Here is a 21,341-nt window from a genome sequence, read left to right as displayed (position 1 = left end):
CCATAAGCATTGTGAAAATCTGACACACACACGAGTGAAACTGTCAATTTTTTCACTTGTATTGTAAGATAGTATTGCAGTTTTAGGTCATTATCTTTAATTTCTCATTTTAAGACATAGAACAATGTGAAAATTTCAATTAACAGACGAAATGACAGCGTCACGTGCAAAGCAAGTAAAATGAACATTTATATTATAAACAGAATGCGTTGAAACATTTTTGTTTTTCTCTTTGTCTGTATTGTCTTATCTTTATCTATTTTCATTGTGTAAAAATATTGGGTAATTGTAAAATTATTATATTAAGTTTAAGAAATACCAAAACTACTAAAATTTTTTGTAACCCCCTGCTGTAGATGGGGGTTGCGATCTACAGTTTAAGAAAGTCTGGTCTAAAATAACGTTACAATATTTGATTTTGTTGGAACATTGGATAACTGAGGCCACAGCCAGTGCAGTTATGGCAGGTATGCAAATTTTGGAATTTACAGAAATATCAAGTAGCAAAATTTTTGGAATTTAGGAGTGGAAAAGTTTTTAGAATTTAGAACCCAAAGAGATTGCATAGCAGAATAAAAAATGTACCTGCTGAAGCTAGGACTCCATTGCATGGTTATATTCTTATAAAGAGTGTATGCCTGAATGCAAAGATGCATTTTGAGTCATCATCACTAGGTCACCAGCCTACACAGCATTGTGTGATACATCATTCAGATAAATAAGAAATAAAATTGACTGCACTATAGTTAAATAACCTAACTCATTCCTTGTAAGTACTATGCAAGAGTATTGTAATTGTTGAATAAGAATACGACAATTGCTTTCTGTTCATCTGAAATGGAATCGACATTCTAGCAGTTATTGCAGCAGAAGTTTGCAAGAACGGATCATTCTGTATTTAGTTAGGTAATCAAAATACACAAGCTATGAGCATAACATATTAAACCGTAATTCACTCTTCACATTGGACAGCCAATGTTTATCAATTTTCACATAAGTCGTAAATTTGAAAATACTCTATTGTATGCTGTTGTTGAAAACAAGCCTGAAATAATTTGGTTTTTTTTTAAATTTTAACCTGGGAGTCATGAACAAATTTGTGGGGGGGTCACCAAATTCAAAGAAATTTATTTGACAATAAAAGATATACGGAATTTGAAGAGAATTTTGGATGATTTTTAACATTTGCCAGGAATTTTAAATTAAACATTTCCATATTTTAATTCTGATTTTATTGCTTTCCACTTGATTTATGTGTTATGTTTGATGATTTCCAAATTTCAAAGCAACTGCATACGCACAGCTACGATTTAGTTTTTTTTTTGGCTATCTTAGTAGTGTCTTGCATGCAATTTGTAATTGTAATACGCATCATTTATTTACTATGTTTCTTATTTCTAATCAAATTTGTTGTCAAGTAAGCACATAACATTTCCTAAGCATTAGAAAATTCAGCAGTGCCTCAAAGGATAATAAAAACAATTTTCTTTTCGTTGCAATTTTGTTCATGATGGTTAAATGGCCCAAAATCTCTTGTAAGAGAAATGGAATGGATGCACCAACATCAAATAAGCTTAGAGAAAAACTATTAATGTAAATGCAAACAAAAATGTAACCATTGGCTCTCGTTCTACTTCTAAGGGAAAAAAAAAAAAAAAAAAAAAAAAAATTGAGTAAATATTAAGAAGAGTTTATTTTATACTGTTTTACATGTTGCATTATCTATGGAAAAAGAATATCCATTGTGTGTTAAATGCAGTGAAAACTTGGCACATGGAAAGCATGAAATCTGCGAAATTAAAAATATATTTAGAAACGGTACTTTTCCCGTTTTGCCGTCGCAAACAATAAAGTCGCCAACAATGGTACTACTGATGCCAAACGGAATATCTTCGCTGCCAACATTTTAAGCCTCATTTTCGAAACAAGTTGCAGCCATTTCTTATCAGATTGTTTCTTTCAATACTGGCATACAACTACATAGAATTTTTACAAGATAATTAAAATTTATGCCCCAAGACCATTTGCGGTAATTAAGACAATTAGACTGCAATCACACCACTCACCCGAAGGCAAAAATATAGAAAAGGCGAAATCAAGGGTTAAATTCATCAATTCTAATGAGAATGCAGTAGCGAAGTAAAGCACTGCGGTTTTTCATAATTTCTGAGTAAGCTATTTGTACGAATTGAAATAATTCTTGCATTTAAACTTGTATTCCAAATTAAGATTTAACTTGAAATTAATGTAGATAATTACTGAGAGAATTAGATTTTTGAAGCGCAGTTTACGTGAGATGAGATCACGTGGTGTTACGTGATACGAACCGGCGAATCAGGATGTTGAACCATGAAAACAACAAGCGCCTGGCCCCAGTCACCACCCCTGTTCTTATTGGTTGCCGTTTATGACGTCATGCTGTAAAGATACCATTATTTGTTTCGTTTGAATTATGTCAAGGGGAACTTATAACTACATTGGATTTGGTTATGTCCTGTGTTAATGTGAATTTGTGCGATGTAACAGAATAATTGCAATTAAAACGAACCTAACAATATAAGAAAATATGTCGGCCCTTTTTATATAATTTGTTAATGCTATTTCTTGACTCTTGACATTGCTTCGTCAGCAATGTCAAGAAATAGCACTTAACTCTTACTGTGTAAATAATGTCTGCCGCAGTTTTCAAGAATTAGCGGTTTATTTTGCAGAAAAGTGTTTTTAAAAGTGATATAAATGTAAAAGCTAGTTATTGCTTTATAAAAATTAATTGTTTGTTAACTAAATAACCTTCCTTTCATTTATTGTTTGTTATATAGAGATTGTTTGGTATTAAAATTGCTCGTAGTCAGATTAATTTTTTTCTTTCTAATTCTAGGCATTAATTTCTCTTCATTTATGGTTAAAAATAAGATAAAGTGATAAGATATTTTTAAAGCACTAATAATATCGTTTATTTGACTTTGTCAATTGGATTTATCGTGCTGTTTTTTTATGCATTATTGTTTTGTTTCTTAACTTTTATATCTTATAAAAAGTGTTATTGTAAAAGTATTTTATACTTATAAAAAGTGATTACTTTTTATCTTAAGTCAATTTTTATCATATAAAAAATGTTTATTGTCAAACGATATTAATCTAATGACAAAAATACTGCTAAACGGTTATCGCCTGCACATCGATTTTCACGTTTTTTCTAATACTATGTATATTAACAGTATATTTCTGAAGCTGCTTTTTATTTTTGTAATTTTTTCCCAAATACGGCAAATTATTCTATCGTCAGCCTGCGCTTTGCCTGTTTCAGCGCTAAAATGACCTTGGGCTAAAGCTTTTGGCGCACTATAATGCCGCGGAGAATTCTTTTGGTCACTGTATGACATCAGAAGTCGTGTCCAATAAGAACTTGGGGTGGTGGCTGGGGCCAGGCGCTTGTATGAAAACATAGTAAATTCTAAGATTGATCTTTCGCCAATCGGTGCAGAAAGACTTAGCAGGTGCAAAACAAGACATCTGTCTACTTTGTCTGTCTCATTCTAACCTCCTTGATCTGTCTGATGACAAATAATTGCGCAGAAATGAGTGGTGGATGTTTGTACACGGAAAATTTCGCAAGGGCACATATTCCTTCTCTTTAGGCTTTGGATGTTTCCTGGCATTGTTGTAGTTTTAAAATGGTTTCATCTCTTTTATATGTAATTTGGAGCAATGAATGAACAAACTAAGCTTTATGAGAGCTAAGGTGAGAGAAATCATATTAGTTCGAAATAAACAAGCTTATTTTTCCTGACAATAATGCCATGTGCATGTCGCATCAGATGTGTCTACTATTTAAATTTGTATTAGTGTTTTATATTATATGTGCATGCACCAACTACTTTCCTTAATCTAAACATCCCAGGTTCAGTCCTGAAAGGTCTAACATCTCCCAGGATGCCATGAATTAGTGATGAATTCTCGATTATGTTTCCAAAGAGTCCCTGTCATTTTTCGAATATATTTATGTACAACTTGTATTGGAAATTTTCATGTGGAAAATGAAACTTCTTAAATGAGCTTATGCCTACTCACCCAACAGAAAAACCTCACGTACATGAGGTTGGTAAAAGTCATTTACACCGAACCCTCAATAAGATCTGCATTTCCTTCTTAATGCAGGATAAAATATAATTATAATGTGAGGTTTGTAATTAATCATTTGCGGATAACTCTGAATGAAGTTCACATGCTTACTCGCACAGAAGAGCAACGTCGTTTGTGCAGTGTGTAACAAGTCATTTAGACTAAAGCGCTATTTAAACTATCATATACATATCGAAACAGGAAAGAAACCTCATATATGATGTATATATGTAAAGAAACCTCATAGATGAAATCATTTAGACAGTATGGTTCTTTAGACATGAATCTGCATGTACGTATAGGAAAAAAAAAAGTGTGTGTAAGGTATGTGAGTATTCATTTGGAAGAAAGAGCACCTTAATCATGAATATGCTTACACATGTGGGAAAGAAACCTTATATAATGATATGTTATAAGTCATTTACTCTAAAGGTTAATTTAAGAAACCATATACTTCTTCACACAGGAGAGAAACCTCATGTGTGTAAGATATGTAATAAGTTATTTACTTGAAAAGCTCGTTTAAACAAACATATACTTATTCACACAAAAAAGAAACCTTATGTGTGTGAGGTATGTAACAAGTCATTTACTCAAAAAATTCATTTATATAACAATATGCTTCTTCACAGAGGAGAGAAACTCCATGTGTGTGAGATATGTAAGAAGTCATTTACTCGAAAAGGAGATTTAAACAAGCATGTGTTCCTTCACACAGGAGAGAGATCTCATGTGTGTGACATATGTAACAAGTCATTTGCTGAAAGATCTAATTTAAAGAAGCATATACTTATTCACACAGGAGAGAAACCTCATGTGTGTGAGGTATGTAACAAGTCATTTGCTCAAAGATCTAATTTAAAGGAGCATATATTTATTCACAGAGAAGAGAAACCTCATGTGTGCGAGATATGTAAGAAGTCCTTTACTCGAAAAGGAGATTTAAACACGCATATGCCCCTCCACACAGGAGAGAGACCTCATGTGTGTGAGGTATGTAACAAGTCATTTGTTAAAAAATGTAATTTAAACAACCATATGCTTCTTCATACAGGAGAGAAACCTCATGTGTGTGAGGTATGTAACAAGTCATTTGCACAAAAAGGTGAATTAAGAAGACATATGCTCATTCACACTGGAGAGAAACCACATGTATGTGAAGTATGTAACAAGTCATTTGCTCATAAATCTACTTTAAACTGCCATATGCTTCTTCACACTGGAGAGAAACCTCATATGTGTCAGGTATGTGACAACTCATTTGCTCAAAAAAGTCATTTAAACAACCACATGTTACTTCACAGAGGAGAGAAACCTCATATGTGCGAGGTATGTAACAAATCATTTGTTCAAAAACAATCTTTAAACAAGCATATGCTCCTTCACACAGGAGAGAAACCCCATGTGTGTGAGATATGTAGTAAGTCATTTGCTGTAAAATCTAATTTAAAAAGCCATATGCGTACTCACACCAAAGAGGAACTCCATAAGGTACATGTGTAACAAATCGTTTGGGCCATAGAAAAATTGAAAGACTTGTGTTTACACATAATAAGAAGGCTAATGTTTTTTGTGGAAAAGTTAGATTAATAAGAACCTTTGGTTATGTGTGCAGTAAAGACTTGTCCATGCTATATAGAAATGTCTTTGTATGTGGTATGTTCAACTTGTCATTTCATTTAAATTCTTAGTAAATCATTTATTTCTTCCCGCAAGAGAAAAACCTGATGATTGCAAGATAAGTCACAAGTCATTTTAAACTGCTGCTGATTTAAAGCAGCATTTTCTTATCCCGAGCATTTAATGAATAATGAAAGTTTAAAACAGCATATTCGAACAATCAAAAGTTAGACACTGATTATAATTTTCTGAATAAGGAAATGTTATTGATGGCTCATTCCTTCTATTCATGTTATGTCATGAATTGTTTGAAAGCTTGAAATGTTGAACATTTTAATTTGAATGGAAATTCCATTGATATTTTGCACTGTTATCCACTTTTCATTACATTTATCTAAAAAAGTACAAAATATGAAATATATTCTTTTGTGGTATCTTTAGTGCTGTAAGATTTAAGTATTTCTCTCCTCCTCATTAGCATTTTTAATGTTGAGAATGCTTAGCATTGAGATTTTTTCAAGCTTATGTGTTCAGCTTATGTGTGAATGTTTAAAACATTGACTTTGAACTGCTTTCTTTGATGCCACTAAGCAGCTTGTAGTGTTTATGAAAAAAATCAAAATTTCTTGAGGAAGTAAGGTTTTTTTTTGGGGGGGGGCATTTACGTGTTAATGCAGCCTCCTTTAATAAAAGTTGCCATATTTTCAGTACAGTCAAAAGTCGTAAATCTGGACTAGTCGGGACTTTGGCGATTCTGGATTACAGATCATCACTTTAAGTCTGGTAAGATGGCATGCAGAAATTATAAAATTAAAAATATGAATCCATAATTTATGAAATAAAGAACAATTATGATCTAAAGGGTATCAAAATTTACAAAAAGAAAGCTTAATATTTATTTGTGTACTTTATTAAACATTTCTTTCAAGATAAGTTGTTTAATTTGCTTCGTTTTATGTGATAATACTTTCTCTTTAATTCTATAAACAGACATAATTTCTTCTTCAGTTACAAAGTTCCGCTGTTCAAGTCCTATAATTGCTGTGTCGAGAATACCGACTAAATTTCCACTGACAAATTAATTTAATTTCCACTGACATAATTTCTTCTTCAGTTACAAAGTTCCGCTGTTCAAGTCCTATAATTGCTGTGTCGAGAATACCGACTAATTTGTCAGTGGAAATTTTTTCGTTTTCAATAACCTCTGTGTCACTTTTTTCACTATCGGAAGTGAATTATAATGACAGGGAATTTGATTTAAATCATATCAAAGACGGAGTACATCGAGATCAACTTCCAATTCATTGCACGCCGCGGCGTCTCCCCCCCCCCCAGCCGCACAGCAGCGTGACATTGATAAACAGATTTCGGAATGGTTAGAGAAAGAAAGGATATGCCTTTATCAATTTTTTGCAGCACTTCCACTTTTTGTTTAATGGAGTTCGAAACATACTTTCGCTTTGTAGATCCTTTACATATTAGTAAATATATATTGGAAATTCTATTTGACATAATCGAAAGTTCAAGCTTACTTTTATAAAATTGCTCTAACAGTCTGCAAAAAATAATAAACTGGATCCAATTCGAAGATTAAGGAAAAACGCAATCTGCAACATTAACTGAATTAGATAATTTTAGCTTAGCTTATACTGTCTGTTATACATTAAACGCGCGTGCGTAAACGTATTATGTGCATGCACACACGTATATTCGCAGCCGTAAAGGTCTTACGCGCATGCGTAAACGTGACGCATGCACAGAAAGTTTGTAGCTTTGTGGTCCAGATTATCGATCCTTCCGCATTATGGGTGTCCGAATTAACGACTTTTGACTGTATATGCCAAACTCTGGCAACATTGTGCGTAGACATTATTCTAGCAATCATGCTTATAATAATCCCTTAATCAAGCACTTCTGCCATTTTGTTGTATTGTCTTAGTTTTAAAATATGGCCTTGCATAATTTGCGAGGAATTTTTCCACAATTCTGCAATAAAATTTCTGCAAAAACACAGAATTTTAATGAAAACTATGTAAAAGGAACAATAAAGAAATGTGTTTTTTCGTTAGCTGAGTGCTGCATGAGCCAAATTCTCCATTTGTTTTTGTAAAAACAGGTGTGTATTTTGGTAGGAAAAAAGTGCAAAATAACAACAGAGAGATTTGAAAAAAAAAATGTGTTTTACTTTTTTAATTCGTCATGTAATTCTTATTTTGTAATTTAAATTTCTATTCTCAATTATATCTTCTTTTGATGTATTCATAATTTTTACCAATTTATAATAAATATTGACAGTTTGGGAATCTTTCTAAAATTAGGCGTGAATACTGCCAACTTGCACCTGATAAGTTTCATCTATAAAAAATCAAAAAATTGTGCTAATTTTATTGCTTTCATATATATATATATACTTTTTTCCTTGCTTATGTCTCCATGCGAATGTTTCAGATACATTTATACTCAGGGGCGTAGCTAGAGTTTTCAGCACCCGGGGACAACTGAAGAATTTGCGCCCCTTTCTGTGCGCCAAGAATGGAAAACATTTCATTAAAAAATTTCGTAGCATCAATTTGGCGCCCTTTGGATGTTGCCCCGGGGACAAATGCCCTTGCCCCACCCTAGCTACGCCTTTGTTTATACTTAATGTCCCTGTTTATTATCTGTTCTGTAGCTTGCAGGTGCATTTTATTAAACTTGGCTCTTTTTATGTTAAGAGAAAATTTAAATATAGTTTTGTCCATACCTAGCGGGAGGTGCAGCATGTAAAAGTATGCAGGTGGCAGGATTCTGACAATAATATAACTAAATATTTTTAATTCATTGTAAGTACTTTTCATATGTAAGTACTTTTTATGCAATTTCTCCTGTGTAAGTACTTAGTGAGTATGAAATTAAAAAAAATATTAATGATTGAGCTTTTTCTTTAAATTTGACGGTGGCAAGCTTAAGAAAATACACAGGCAATCAATGGCCTAGGAATGGCCCTAGTTGTGCGATTAGGCATAAAAAGTTTCTCAACTTCATTAAGCTTTCAATTAATTTTTACATCTGTCAGTGCTGTAGAAAAATCCCATATGCATAACTATGTAAAAAGGCATTTGAAAAATATGTTTTTCATAAATGTAAGAAACAGTTATTTACTAAATATGTCTTTAAGAAACATTTTGTTTTTAAATTGCCAGACGAAAACATAATTTTAATTTTGCAAGGACAAACACACTGGCCTTCTATATGCGTTAACACTATATGCATGTACCAAAGTAGTCTCATATTTATCTTATATTTCCTGCTTTGTTTTGAAAGTATTTGCATAGAACAACATTAAGAGAAATGGGAGCCTAAATTTTTGAAATTCACTGAGGGAGCATAGCAGAATATTTCTTTTATAATGCAACTTAAGAATAGGAAAGAATCTGAAAAAATTCTTATTGTCTCCATTGTTATTTTTAACTCGAGAAATATTCTGTGTAAAAAGCGTATTCAACTGATGTTCACAAACAGAACTCGTCTAACAGAAATAAGAATTCTAATCTGGCAAAATTGTGTACTTAACAGAATATAATTTTGTTAAATTATTTTAATTTTATTTTATGGGATTGTTTGAAGTAACATTGCATCTGTTGTACTCGGTTTTATTTAATAAATCCTTTTTTAATTATTGCTATAAATATTTTTGTCATTATTTACAGCTTTAAATGCTAAAGAAATAAATGTATTGAATTTAAGGAGATATTTAAATATAAAAATTCTGAAATTTGTATTGTGAAAGTTTGCAATTGCACGTTTTAAATACCTTTTCCATATTTGAAAAGATTATTTTGATTTAAAAACTAATATGCGTATAAAAAGTATGGTATGGAATGAGTGTTGCTAGTGCCACTTGATACAAGTTCATAAAAGTTAACTTTTCCTAAAATAGCTTTAGATTAACTTACTAATTTATTTCTAATAGTTAGTTCATCAAGCACAAGTGTAAAAGAATGACTTTCGTCGAAAACTCTCTAAAGGTAACAATAAGGAAATGAGTTTGGTAGGTAGCTAGTTGCACTATGCTGAGTCTATGATGTCCCTCTGATGCAAAACAGATTGCTGTATGCTTGGCAAGAAGAATAGCGGAAAGAAAATTGCAGAAGGAATAGGAGATGAATGTTAATGTTTCATTCCCTTAATGTATCACGTCATCCTTATTTAATAATTAAAATTTATAATTTCATTTGCTGAAGTATATTCCTATTTTTATGTGTTTTTCGCGAACTTCCGAGAAATATTGTTAGTTTGGGAATCTTTCTAAAAAAAATGTATGAAAACCACCACCTTCCAGCCAATGAGTGACTTTTACCTTTTCAGCTATTAAAAAAAAATTGCACGAAGTTGGTTTTGTTAATATGCAAGTACCAAAATTTGTTTAAATATCTTGTCTTTTGTATTTCATAAGTAATCAGAGATGTAATAATCATACATCATTTACTGCAAATAATATGTTTTACTATGCGATAAGCTCTTCCTACAGAAATAGCCCTGCGTTTAATACTCAAAATAGTGCATATAAGTATGTCTACAAACACATACGGCCCACCAGCGGCCGAGCGGTAAAGTCGCTGAACACTGGTAGTTCGGTCCGAGGTTCGAATCCCGCTAACGGGTTGGCTGCATGGGCGTTTTCGTGGCTTTCCCCATGTGTAACGTGTATACAAGCCAGTTTCCCTTAGAAAGTCCTCCACGAAGGCATCCCTCCTCTTAGGCAGATAGCCCTAGTGTGCTTTGCCATAATTAAATACACCACACCTACAAACACATACAATGCAGATTTATTCATCTACAAATATGTAGTAGAACAAAGATGTGAACATTTTATCTCCTTCAGAGAAACACAATACAATTTATATTTATGTATGGAGTTTTATAACAGTATAAGTATTTAATGCTATTTGCAAGATAAACCTAACCATACAATTAGAAATAACTCATTGTTAATGTTAATTACATATTTCATTCTTTTTATTAGTTCTTAACTTATAAAGAGTGTAATACTAAACAGCTACCTTTATTGGGCAACGTCTGCGAGATAAATTACCTTAGTGAAAATACATAAAATCGACGTAGGTATAAAATACTTGTATTAGAATGTGTTTTATATTTAAAGTAGCAAGCTAATCACAACATTATAAATGGTTTGGTTTTTAATTAAAAAATTTATTGGTTATACTGTTATAGTCTCTAATTGATTGTAACAAAATACCTATCAGATAAATGTGTTTATGTACAGAATTGTGATTGCATCTCTAAACATAAATTAATATGTCAGAGGTATTTGTTTATCTAGGACATGCTCATCTTATGACACAGGTCAGAGATTGTGAGATAAAATTAACATACATTATGCATCATTTCTACCACATCCAGTTCTTTAAAACGAGCATCTCGTGTCAAAACATTCCACTTTTGCCTCCTTTCTTTACAACTGTAATAACATCTTGGTTAAGATTCCAGTCCCTGAACATACTTTTTTCATTTCCATTTATAGTGAGTAGTTAATGTATCAAAATTGATTTGAATTATCTTCTCAAATAAACAGAAGAGAATTATTTTAGTGAAGGTGCATTTCAAGCAAAAATCTTGATAAACTGGAACTTCGAGTTGGATTTTTAAGGTCAGATAATATGTTACATACTGGTACAGATATCAAGTTCATACAACGTATCAGTTATGGATGTCGGCATGTAACATGCTCAAAGAATGGGTAAAAATGAAAGATATACTTAAATTGGTGGTTAGAGTTGACTTAAGGGTACCCCTTGTATTATCGCGAAGTTGTTTCATTTATCTCCAAGTTGTTGTTTCATTTATGGTAGCCTGGGTAGTTGTATTTTATGGAAACCCTATTATGACATAATTGGTTGCGGTAAGGGCTTGTGGTGTATGTATGTTGATTAGGAAGTGTGTTGCTTGTTTCGTGGTTTAGACGGTAAAATGGCCGACTGTGGTAAGATTAATTTGAAGTTTCTGTACAATTTGGAAAGAAAGGTGAAAAGAGCATTACTTGACTGCTGTGGAAATGAAAGTTTACTTAATAGGCATTATTAGGTTTCCTGTTTGTAGGAAGGAAATGCATATGGTCGAACGTCATTACAGAGGATAATTTGACTCTTATTTTGTGAATTTATGTGGCGACGCCAGTATACAGATTCTAATTTAGATAATTTTGAGAAGTTTTTGGATGCTGTTAATGAATTTTGTTTGACTTGAATTCGTAAATAAGGTAAATGGATATTTCCTTTGTGTAGTGCAAAGATGAATTTCCTTTTTATGTTATTCCATTGTTTGATTTAAAATGTAGTTTATTGAGATTATATATTTTTTGTTGGCTGCTCCTTGACTTTTGAAGTGAAAATAGTTTGATGTGTACATGGACAAACTCAAGGGAGTGCACAAAGCCTAGTTTGTGCAATCTCTGATGTATGTTTAAGTGAAAATAGTTCGATGTGTACATGGATACCTAGTTTGTGCAATTCTTTGTCTTGTTATTTTGGCTTACCAAGTTTTGCCAAGGGGTACCCGTAAATATTTTTTTACCAGACAAAGAATTGCAGAAACTGAGCATCCATGTAGACATCAAACTATTTTCACTTAAAAAAAAGTCATAGAATTGCACAAAAATGGCATTGCGCACTCTCTTTATCTATGTACACATCGATAGTAGTAACCACCGTGACCAGGTGACGGAAGTGACGTCACAGAAAAGGGGCGTGGTCTCCGACATCACGGATCACATGACAACCGGAAGTGACGTAGATGGATGGGATGACGTTGACAGAATGACATCACCAAAGTTTCGTTTTTATTTTGTGGCAACGACTCTATTTTTTCAAAGTTATTTTTTGTGTTTATGGCAACGAGCTTTTAAACCAAGGTTCTTTAATATACTAAGGTTAGGCCAGGAACGGAAAAAGCGTGCCATTGGTTGCTGGTAGTGACGTCACCCGGGAGACAAGATGCATCGGCCGACGCGTCTGCTACATGATTTTGGTAATGGAAAAAATGTAAACTAAAGCAAAATGATCATTTTATATGTGGTAGATACACCGGAAATACCGGGTATATACTTTCCGATTAAGTATTTTGTTAAAGAAAATGTTTATTTTATGCACAGAATTCGTACGAATGCTGAAAATAATTGTAAACATTAAATTCTTTTCGTAAAGGAAAGCATTAGAAAATGAAAAACGATATTTAAGTTAATTAAGGGAAATAAATATTGTAAAACAAGGTATTTTTCAATATTTTTTCGTAGTATTGTTTGCACTAAATAAATCTTGTTGAAAAGAACACATGATGGCATAACTGCTAAGACCATGGTAAAAACATAATCAAAAAGTATTATTCTATTTATTTTCATTGCTCATGCACTTTTTTTAATACAAATGAACTTTGACATTCCATGAGAAATATATGATCGTGTTTTTCAGTTTAAATTACATATCTCAACCAAAAATCTATATAAAAAGATTTGACTTAACAAATTCATATTTAAATACCATAAAATTCTACAAATTTCTTAATATCCGTCATTATACTTTTAAATAGTAAACTTATCGCATTCTTTTTAAAGTCACTTCATACTGATTCACTTCAGATTTTAGCAGAAGTGCATATATTTTCAGTATAATCTAAAAGTACTCTTATAATCCCTTACACTCCCAAGATTTCTATATAACATTTATCCTGACGTGATTATTTGCTATAGTAAATAATCTTCGATATTGGCATCCTATTCTTCCTTCCATACATTAAAAATGGAACAATTAAAATACATTTTCTTACACATATACGCACAATAATAATAATAAACTTGCCCTACATCTTAGTTTCGGCCCACCAGCGGCCGAGCGGTAAAGTCGCTGAACACTGGTAGTTCGGTCCGAATCCCGCGAACGGGCTGGCTGCATGGGCGTTTTCGTGGTTTGCCTCATGTGTAACGTGTATACGAGCCAGTTTCCCTGAGAAAGTCCTCCACGAAGGCATCACACCTATTACGCAGATAGCCCTAGTGTGCTTTGCCATAATTAAATACACCACCACATCTTAATTTCAATTCAGTCTGTACACAAATTAAATATTTTTAATTACTAATGTATTTTTATCAGGTTGTTTCTTAAAATACTTTTGTTATACTCGAAATATGTGTTCAATATTGAATTATTTTTCTTTCTCTTATAATTAAAAACAAGTTATATGGAATCAAAATTAAAACATATGCAGCAGTTAAATAACACTGAACAGAATATTTTACTTACTCTTTCGCTATTTGTATTCTAGCATTATACACAGATTTGTTTTCCTTCAGGTTCAAGCATGTGTAAGTTATATCAATTAAATTACACCACACATACCTGTATGCATCAGTTAAATAACACTGAAGGAAATATGTCACTCACTCATTCGATGTTTGCATCATAGTCTGGTTGAGAAATTGCTCTTTCCTCACGGTGAGGCATGTCTCAGTTTACTTAGTCCGCAAAGCTTAACCCAGACGCTGCTTCAATACATAGAATTACGTTTGGGATGTAAAGAAAGTAACCAAAACATGTGAATGAAGTTGGATACGCGAATTTATTAACTAATCATTCAGGTACTCAGTTTTGTTAATGACACTGAATTTAAATATCTCACTACGATGTAAGTCTCATACACAAAATGAAGATTATGATAAAAAATGATTTAAAATGAGAAATTTTTTCAATTTAAATGTAAAATAGCAGTAAAATGAAAAATAAATGTAAAATTACATCACGGTTATGTATGAAAACTACATAAATTCATTAAAAAATAGTTATTTTATCTGGTTGTAAAGAGTGTTTTCCGCCAAAAAACGTATTAACGTGTATAATTCTGCACAACGATATAGCACAATTTGCCACTTCCGCCTAGGTATAATAGCAAATTAACAACACAAATCAAATCAAACTGTTGATGCAACGAAAGTAAACAAACGCCAAGAACTAACGCTGTCACCCACATGACGTCATGCGTATGTGGCATAACTTTCTCCCTGCACTGCGCATCGCTCTTGGGCCCCCCCTGCTTTTAAACCACGTGTTTGGCATGACTTTTTTTTAATTAATTATTTTTAATTATTTAATACTTGATTAATATTCATACTTTGTACGTCATTAATTTAAACTTTTTAATTATTAACTGTTTAGTATCATTAATTGTTTAATCCATTAGTTTTTAATTATTTTATATTAGTAATTTAATGAATACATTTTACATAATAGCACGATTTTTAAAAATAACTCCACGAGCGGGTTTCGAACCCGCCCATGCCAACTCAGGATAGCTTTAAAGGCCCGTCTACACGTACCGATTTTATCGGCCGACTTTCTCGCAGAGGAACAATTTTCAGGATGTGCGCATGGGCTAAAAATCTGTCATGTTCTTTGCAACGATTTCAGAGCTAGTGTTCACCGCTCACTAGCCGACGATAAAATCGGCGACTCTAGCCAATTAGATTGCTTCCAGAGATCACGTGCTTTTCTCTCTCATTTTGGAAACATGGCGCTTTTTCGTTGGAGCGAAAATCAAATTTTTCAATTGATTGATTTTTATAGAGACCATGCTGTGTTGTGGGACACAAATAACATAAATTATAAAAATAAGAAGTTAAAGGATTCCCTTGTTTTGGTAAGTTATCTTCCCGTTACTTTATAATCAAATATTTTTTTATTCGTGATGAAAATTATTTTATGTTGGGTAAACAAATTACAGCTCAATTTAATACAATATTGCTCAATTTAATACAATATTGCTCAATTTTATTAGCTGATTAACTGATATATCAATATGATTACAGTTTTCAGAACTGTATTAGTATTTTTTAATTATTCAGTATCGTATGCTATTTTAAGATTTTGCATATTTATATTTCTTATTTGAAATTTTTGTATTGAAATTACACTATTCCTTTCTACTATAGTAATCTTTATTCTTTATTTGTTCTTTTTACTCATATTGTTACGGTTTTCATAACATTATTGTCTATTTATTTAATAGTAAAGGTTATCATTTAAAGCACAGTAGTTATTTACTTTTTCTGAAGCATGGTTATTTTAACATTTCAGGACTTAAGCACACAAATATGCGTTCCAGAAAATGAAATTAAAAAAAAAAAATGGAGTAATCTGCGTACTCAATTTACAAAGGAGACACATAAAGAGAAAAAAAAAACTATACATCTGGTGCAAGCACTGCAATGCAGTACAAATCGGCATGGCAATTTTACACATCGTTACAATTTTTAAGTGATGCCGTGTCCTTAAGGAATACTGTGACTTCTTTGGTAAGCCATTACTTTTTAAATTTATATAATTTGGCTTATAAAGTAAATAATTTCCCTTTACTATTTGAAAATTTATAGAATTGTATAGAATTGTTTTTAATATAGGCAAAACTTTAACAGTTTTTGTGATAAATAAAATAATATTGTTATACATACTTAGCTGTGTAAATTATATTAGCCAAATGTGCTAAAATCTGTCGACCATGAGCATAACAATACTTTAGGCAATCATGCTCATAAACATTCCTTCAGTCAAGCAACATTACCCTCATTCTTTTTCATTTATAAAAATTTGCCAAACTTGAGGTAGTTACGCTAATATGTTAAGTACTAAAAAATAAAACACTTATGAATTTACAAAATGCTTCTCCAACTTTTAGCGTTATTCTTTTCTCAATGTACACAGTGACCTGTTTTCACTTAAAAAAACCAATAAATTGCATAAACTTGTACTGCACATCAACTGTTTACCAAACACATCTCATCGCTGTTTGTGTTAACAGTTTTGTGAGAAAATACTATATTCTGCAGAACTTTTACTGCAGTTTCTTCCATTGCTGGCAGATTCCACAAGTGATATTTTAAAAGTAAGTTAAAGGTTCCCAACTCCCCAAAAAATTACAATGTCTGTCAAAATCATTAGAATTCCAAATACAACAAAAATAACACAACAACTAAAACATTGCTTGACTGAAGGATTTTTATGAACAGGGTTGCCTGTGAAATTTTTATGTGCAGAGTATGGCAATTTTTATTAAGGTGGTTGAGATAATATGCGACTACCTCTAATTTAAAAATATTAATAGAGAAACATGAATTCTTATTGCATTTTAAGTAATTATTACTATCAAAATCTTACTCATATTGTTCAAGTTTTTACAAGTAAATGAAGTCCAACCCCGCTTCACATTGAAAAGTTATAAAAATATGGGATGTACATGCACAGATACTGTTCTTTTAAAAACACTCAAATTATTTCTTTTTACTGTAGTAATTATTAGCTTTGCTTTCTTCTCAGTTTTTTTATATATATATTTGTATATATATATATATCATTTTCAATGATAAACTTATATTCACAGCTAAATCAGACATAAGTTAGTCAAAATATTTTGTTACTTTTAACATACTTAAACATAAGCATTAACTTCTTATATATTTTCTTTTAAATATATGCATTGCATGTTTTTATTGATACCAAATATGCTACAACTTAGACAACAGAATTACGAGTTTTTTTCGTATTCTTATTCAAGATATTTGATTATTCAACTTTGATATCTCTTGAAAAATCAAGCTTAGGAAATATATTCATGATCCTTATAAATATTTATTTCTGCATGTTTTCCATAGCTTGTTAATTCTGATTTGTTATATATGAATGAATGATAGCTGAAAAATAGTAAAAATTAAAGTGTTATTTTAATTTTCAGGATTTTAATGATACTACTACACAAGAAAGAAGTGCAGAAGTTACCAGACATTCTGAGATGTTTGACATCAACGATTTTGAAGACACTGAAGAGACACAGAAAGAACTATGTCATACAGAAACACTACCACAGCTAAAAAGACGCACATCAAACACTACAACTTCAAACAAAAAACAGAAACGCGATCACATTTACACAGCAGCCACAACAACACTTAAAGAAATTTCTACATTATTAAAATCAAAAAACACTTCTCCAAATACATTTACACAGTTCGGTTCCTTTGTTGGTTCCGAACTAAGTCTAATCCGTGACCCTCAACTCCTCACAGACACAAAATATAAAATATACCAAATTCTCACAGATGCACAGACAGAACAAAATGTCTTAGATTCCATGAACAACACAGAATAAATAAGAAACTTAGATATATTTTGTAACATAGAATAAAAATAATTATAAATCATCTTTATTTCTTTATCTTTTATTATAACATATATTGAGAAATTAATAATATTTTATATGTTTATCTTGCCACGCAACTTTTCCTTCATTATTTACATAATCACAAATTTTTTCTCGCATCAGCCTTGCTTCAGCAGACCCTGTGTTATAACCATTTTGTTTACACAGGGATTTCATCTTACTTAGCGATTCCTCATTTCGCCATGATCCAGGTATAAAATTAAAGTCCTCATCTTCATGATCGATTAGTTCCCTTGGTGTATACAATTGCCTGGATGGTCTTTCTCGTAGAAAGTTATGCAAACAGCAGCATACAGAAACAATTTTATCAACTGTCGCAGGAAGCAGCTGTATTGGTTGCTTCAAGATACGAAATCTATTTGATAATATCCCGAATGCATTTTCAACAACACGCCTTGCCCTGGACAGTCGATAATTGAAAATCCTTTGCTGAGGAGAGATTTTTTACCAGGATATGGCCTCATCAGATAACGTTTCAAAGGAAACGCCTCATCTGCAACCATAAAATAATTCACAGGATCACTACCTGGAATCAAAGGTGTTGGGCTAGGCAGATCGAGCAAGTTATTGTCTAACATCGAAAATAAACTTGTTTGAGCAAAAACTCCTCCGTCTGATATTCATCCATTACATCCAACATCAATAAATGTAAATTTATAATCTGCATCAACTGATGCCATCAGCACAATGCTGTTGAAACTTTTATAATTGTAAAAAGTGCTGCCACCCCCTGCTGGTGCTTTTATCATAACGTGTTTTCCATCGATGGCACCAACACAGTGTGGCAGGTTCCACTTTTCAGCAAAAGCTTCTTCTATGGCTTGCCACTCCTGAGTAGTGTTTGGTGTCTACGAAATGAGAAAATAAGTATTAATTATGAAACTGAAAAAAGGATGCGAATACAAAATATAAATGCAGAAAATGCTATTTGAATATTGGCAAATAGTAAAATCAAAAATTTTATCAATGAATATTAGCTACTCATTTGTTATAATAAAATTCACATCAGAGAAGTAGATAAAAAAATGTGCTTAAATATTTTGGTTGTGTTCCTATGTTTCACTTTTTATCTAAATTTTTCCCATTTTCTCTCTCTTGTTTTTGATTAAGCTACACCATAGATTCTATTTAAAGTTTTTAAAGTAATGAATGTGTCAGATACAATAAATGGAATTAAAGCTAAGTGACTGTGGGTAAATGAATGCTTTTGATCACAATAGCCATACAGACAGAAAAACTGATAATTTTTTGAAAATAAACGATTAAAAAATAAGCTGTTGTTGTACAAACAATAATACAATAAACAAAAAGTGCTTATGCTTGTTTGTACACGAAAACAGAATTTTCATTTAAACAACATGTTTAAACATTTTATAACTGAATATATATGCTTCTTAATTTGAAGAAAACTCAAAACTAAAAGTGTCTATTGAAGAATTTTGGATGAACCCATAGGTGGTCAATTTAGCAGATTCATTATGTGTTTTATACATGGTTGATACTAGGTTGTCAATACAATCTCTGCAGTTCCTACATTCTATTGCTAGATGCCTCCCTAATTATAAAACAATGTTTATTATGTTTATTCAATGTTTATTATGATTTTTCCAAAACCAAATAATCATATCTCTTCTTATAAATTAAAATTTTATTTAAATATACCGAAAAGCATAGACAACATTACGACAGACCAACACTCACATTGAAAATGGTTCATTCTAGAATTTGAGTCAAATTATAATCTAGAGCATGGACCAACAAACTGGTGCCTGCAAAACAATTTTAAAATTTTAAGAAGCTGACGAGATATTTTAATGTTGAGTGGCAAAAACAATTTCATTTATAACTTAAAATTATTTTCTTAAACTGTTGGTCGCGACCCCCATGGAGGTCGCCAAAACATTTTAGCAGTTTTTGATAATCCCTCAACTTATTCTAATAATTTTACAATTACCAAACATTTTTACACAATGTATCTGAAAATAGATAAAGATAAGGCAATACATAAAGTTCTCTTTCTAACTGAACAAAAATCTGATTTTGAGAATTTATTTCATAATAAGTTATGGCTACAAAAGCTGCGTTATTTGAGTGACATATTTGAAAAACTAAATGATCTAAATTTGTTGTTTCAAGAAAAAGGTTGCAACATAGTCATATTCAAATTAAAAATTGATACTTTTATTAAGAAAATGACCATATGGAAAACAATGATGGAAAAGGGTTTGTTAGAAATGTTTGTTGCAACAACTGAATTTTTAAATGAAAATGATGAAATAGATAAATCAAAAAGATGACTTGTTGAAAAAAATGATAAATGAACATCTTCGATGTCTTGAGAAAAACTTTAAGAATTATTTCCCTTCAAATTTTAGTGTCAAAGAACTAATATATATTGTGAAACTATTTAGAATTAATGTGGAAAATATTACTCATTTGCCATTAAGATCACAAGAAGAACTTGCTGATTTATCAAATAATTCAGGATTGAAACTTTATCTTTAATACGAAGTCTTTAGAAGATTTTTGGCTAGCAATTGCAAAAGATTTCCTACAATTTCTGAGACTGCCATAAACTTTTACCTTTTTCTGCAACATATTAGTGAGAGGCATTTTCATCTCTAACCACCATAAAATCAAGTGTCAATCAAAAAAGTTTAAAAAGCCCTGATTTATTACATGGTAAAATGTGCATGCTTATGCAACTGAAGTGTAATGGTTAGTGTAAAATATAACTTGGAGAGACATTTCATCAGTACGGTGTTTGCATAACATTTTCAAGGGAATGTTACATGAGTAATGAAATTCCAATTGCTATAGTAAATCTCTCTCTGCTAGTACTTAAAAAGAAAAAACTCAAAGTTATCCGTTATCCAGATATCCCAATGCAACTATTTTATGACTAATTGTAAATAGGTTACTTAAATTTAAATATCGCAAAGCCTCAAGGACTATCTGTGTAAGAGGAGAGAAACCTTCGTAGAGGCCTTTCTAAGGGAAACTGGCTCATATTTATGTTACACGTGGGGTAACCACAAAAACCAACCATGCAGCCAACCTTTTCGCCTGGGAAGGAACCCAAGCCAGGTCGAACTACCAGTATACAGTTGTCTTAACCACTCAACCACTGGTGGGGTTCTTAATTCTAAATAGAAAATTATATATTGCACTCCTGTAATACTCTTTTTAAATGAATATCATTTCAAGGAAAACAAGTTCTGAAGTTAATTCAATATTACAAATTTGAGAAAAATACAACTTAATATTAGTATCCTGATCTTGTAAAAATGAAAATTTTTTTAAAAATTAAAAGGTCATGATGTTGTTGTGAATTATAAGAC

The 21,341-nt window shown here is 31.7% G+C and overlaps 2 protein-coding genes and 1 long non-coding RNA gene across 3 annotated transcripts; all 3 read left to right on the top strand.

The window, feature by feature from the left end:
- The first annotated feature begins 3,443 nt into the window (after positions 1–3,443).
- LOC146993508 (uncharacterized) lies at positions 3,444–9,955 on the top strand. Its single transcript, XR_015044371.1, has 2 exons — positions 3,444–3,742; positions 9,695–9,955. It is a non-coding gene; the product is annotated as an uncharacterized LOC146993508 (long non-coding RNA).
- On the top strand, positions 3,738–9,402 carry LOC118197979 (uncharacterized). The gene has a single exon (XM_085827505.1). The coding sequence runs from the start codon at positions 4,741–4,743 to the stop codon at positions 5,623–5,625; it is 885 nt and encodes a 294-aa protein (XP_085683631.1). The 5' UTR covers positions 3,738–4,740; the 3' UTR covers positions 5,626–9,402.
- Positions 9,956–15,758: 5,803 nt separating the features above from the next.
- LOC146993507 (uncharacterized) lies at positions 15,759–18,296 on the top strand. The gene is made up of 2 exons (XM_085827504.1): positions 15,759–16,081; positions 17,515–18,296. Exons 1-2 carry the CDS (start codon positions 15,995–15,997, stop codon positions 17,926–17,928), a joined length of 501 nt encoding a protein of 166 aa, XP_085683630.1. The 5' UTR covers positions 15,759–15,994; the 3' UTR covers positions 17,929–18,296.
- The last annotated feature ends 3,045 nt before the right edge of the window (positions 18,297–21,341 follow it).

This window comes from Stegodyphus dumicola, chromosome 12 (genome assembly GCF_044657685.1).
Source record: "Stegodyphus dumicola isolate Sdum_Otavi_A_Nest chromosome 12, ASM4465768v1".
Lineage (NCBI taxonomy): Eukaryota > Metazoa > Arthropoda > Arachnida > Araneae > Eresidae > Stegodyphus > Stegodyphus dumicola.
The sequence above is the reverse complement of the archived record's forward strand: the minus strand, read 5'-3'. Positions and strand labels throughout refer to the sequence as shown.

Excerpts from the sequence above, each read along its gene's own strand:
- LOC118197979 (XM_085827505.1), top strand. The coding sequence starts at position 4,741 with ATGCTTCTTCACAGAGGAGAGAAACTCCATGTGTGTGAGATATGTAAG.
- LOC146993507 (XM_085827504.1), top strand. The coding sequence starts at position 15,995 with ATGCAGTACAAATCGGCATGGCAATTTTACACATCGTTACAATTTTTA. Across the intron at positions 16,082-17,514 it reads GGAATACTGTGACTTCTTTG|GATTTTAATGATACTACTAC; the intron begins GTAAGCCATTAC and ends TTTAATTTTCAG.